This window comes from Pinus tabuliformis, chromosome 8 (genome assembly GCF_031772625.1).
Source record: "Pinus tabuliformis cultivar Carrire ecotype Pingquan chromosome 8, CPIR1, whole genome shotgun sequence".
NCBI lineage: Eukaryota > Viridiplantae > Streptophyta > Pinopsida > Pinales > Pinaceae > Pinus > Pinus tabuliformis.
Window position 1 is genome coordinate 746287897 of NC_142294.1, and position 2160 is coordinate 746290056.

Consider the following 2160-nt stretch of genomic DNA (forward strand, 5'->3'; position numbering starts at 1 on the left):
AGGCCAAACAAATTTACATGAAAACTTTTGATAGAGATGCTTGCAATTGAATTTATATTTAAATTTAGTTAGACATATCAGGAATTATATTCTCATATATATGTAAAACAACATTTGATTAGAATTGTTTTGTTTTGTTTTGTGTTTTTTTCTTTCCTGCTTAATTGGAAAAAATATATAATAAAAATCATATAAAATTGTATATTAAATATAAATAGATGTTTAATAATGTGATTAATCCGAAAGACATCTATCTACATTATAAATCATAAAAATTTTAAATCTAATTATATGTTAAATCTTATAAAATTGTTTAGAAACTTTTTGGCGAAATCACATAATTGATCATTTGTCGACGCGTTTCGAACCAACTAGACTTAGATTCATCTCAATTTTCAATAAATATTCTTAAATTAAAATATACACCACTAAAACGAAAAAAAACATAAATTAAAATACAACCTTATATCTCCATAAACACATTCAATTGTCAATGTGACAATATCCTTTATGTAAGCAAATATCAGTTTACACATCTCGTTAACTTTGATGGCCAAAATACCCAATCAAAAGTAATTTGTCCGTCATACAGAATTTTATTGTTTCCAAAAGAAAATTAAAATAAAAAGCATTTTGAGGATACACCAAATTTTCCGACGTGGACAATAGAACATATGGTCTGTCCCACGTCGGACAGTCCGAAAGTACTGGTCTATCTATAGCGAAATTTGATTGAGAGTAACGGTTGAACACGCAAACTTGAACCCAACACTGTAATTACAATTATTTGTGTTAACAAATATTCCACCGTTGTCATTTGGTAACATCCTCCACACTTGCTGCTGCCCTGCACGATCACCTACATCACAAGCACACATAATCGCTCGATCGCTGTAAATGTATATCACATCTCCCATGCCCTTGCATTTCACTCTAACCTCCCCGCATTCCTCCTCCTCCTCCTCGTCTTTCCCAGTGACCAAATTAAACATGTGAGATGGCATCCGAGCCATCTCTGTGCACGCAACATTGGTAGCCTCGCCATCTACAATATTACTGAACTTCCACAATCTGAAACTCATCCGACCGTCATCTCGCGTCAATCCTCCAACAACCAAACCCTTCTTGGAGTTGCCGGATAGTAGGACCAATTCCCCCTCCTCATCCACACAAGAAGATGAAGGAGGAGGCCTAAGCTTCCCGACACATTCCCAGCGCTTCGTTTGCAAATCAAAATAACAGCACTCTCCGCTATATTTTTCCAACAGGTAAATTCTGTCATCCAAAACAGCAGAGGAGATCCATGTGGAGGAGACGCCCCTTTTGAATTGGTATGGCAGCGGATCCAACGACTCCCACACACCTGAATTCAAATCGAGCATCTCCGCACATAATGGATCGAGTTCTTCTCCTTCAAAATCAGAGATCCCTCCAACAACGAAGATATGATTATGGGTGGGACCTCCAAGGTAGCAGAGCAGGGGATGTTGATGCCTCCAACAACTCATGGGAGGGCTCTCCTCCCATTTACTTTTTGGATTTAGAAAACTCAATTTGTAGTTAATACGGCGCCCTGCGAGGTAGAATAAAATCCCATACCCTTCCTCAACATTCACCATAACACTGCGAGGCTCTTCTAATTTCTTGGAATCGATTAATGGAGGCAGACTCATATGACTCCTCCTCCAGGCCAGCGGATCGAATCCTATTACTCGATTTTTGGCAGAGCAGAGGTTTTTTGCTTGCCCGAGAACAAATAGCCAGGGCTCGGATGCGTGAATGGAATAAGAGAGTTCGCGTAGCAAATGGCTGGACGCGATGAAGGAGTGCCATTCCTTGCAAACCAGGGCCGCATTCAAAAGGTCTGTAACGGGAAGAGAAGCAAGAATTATGTGGATCAACCCATCAGGTAGCAACGATATACAGAGTGACGATCCCTCAATTTTATCCATCGAAATTTCGTTTCGCCTCCTCTAACTGGAAGTATGTGTTGGATTTATAGAGGGATACATGGAGAGTCGTGGATGAGGATAAGAGCTATTGAACCCAACAGATGGGGTTTTTCTGCTTTGGTGGAAGAATATTGACTGTATGGCTCTTTGACTGGCAATAAAAAGAACGAGTCGGAGTGGCAAGGCATAAACTTAGCATAACCATTCA

General features: G+C 39.3%; 1 protein-coding gene across 1 annotated transcript; it reads right to left on the reverse strand.

Annotated features, from left to right (window-relative positions):
• Nucleotides 1-716: 716 nt before the first annotated feature.
• Nucleotides 717-1952, reverse strand: LOC149237742 (F-box/kelch-repeat protein At3g24760-like). Its single transcript, XM_089369378.1, has one exon. It carries the CDS (start codon nucleotides 1950-1952, stop codon nucleotides 717-719), a length of 1236 nt encoding a protein of 411 aa, XP_089225504.1.
• Between the last annotated feature and the right edge of the window lie 208 nt (nucleotides 1953-2160).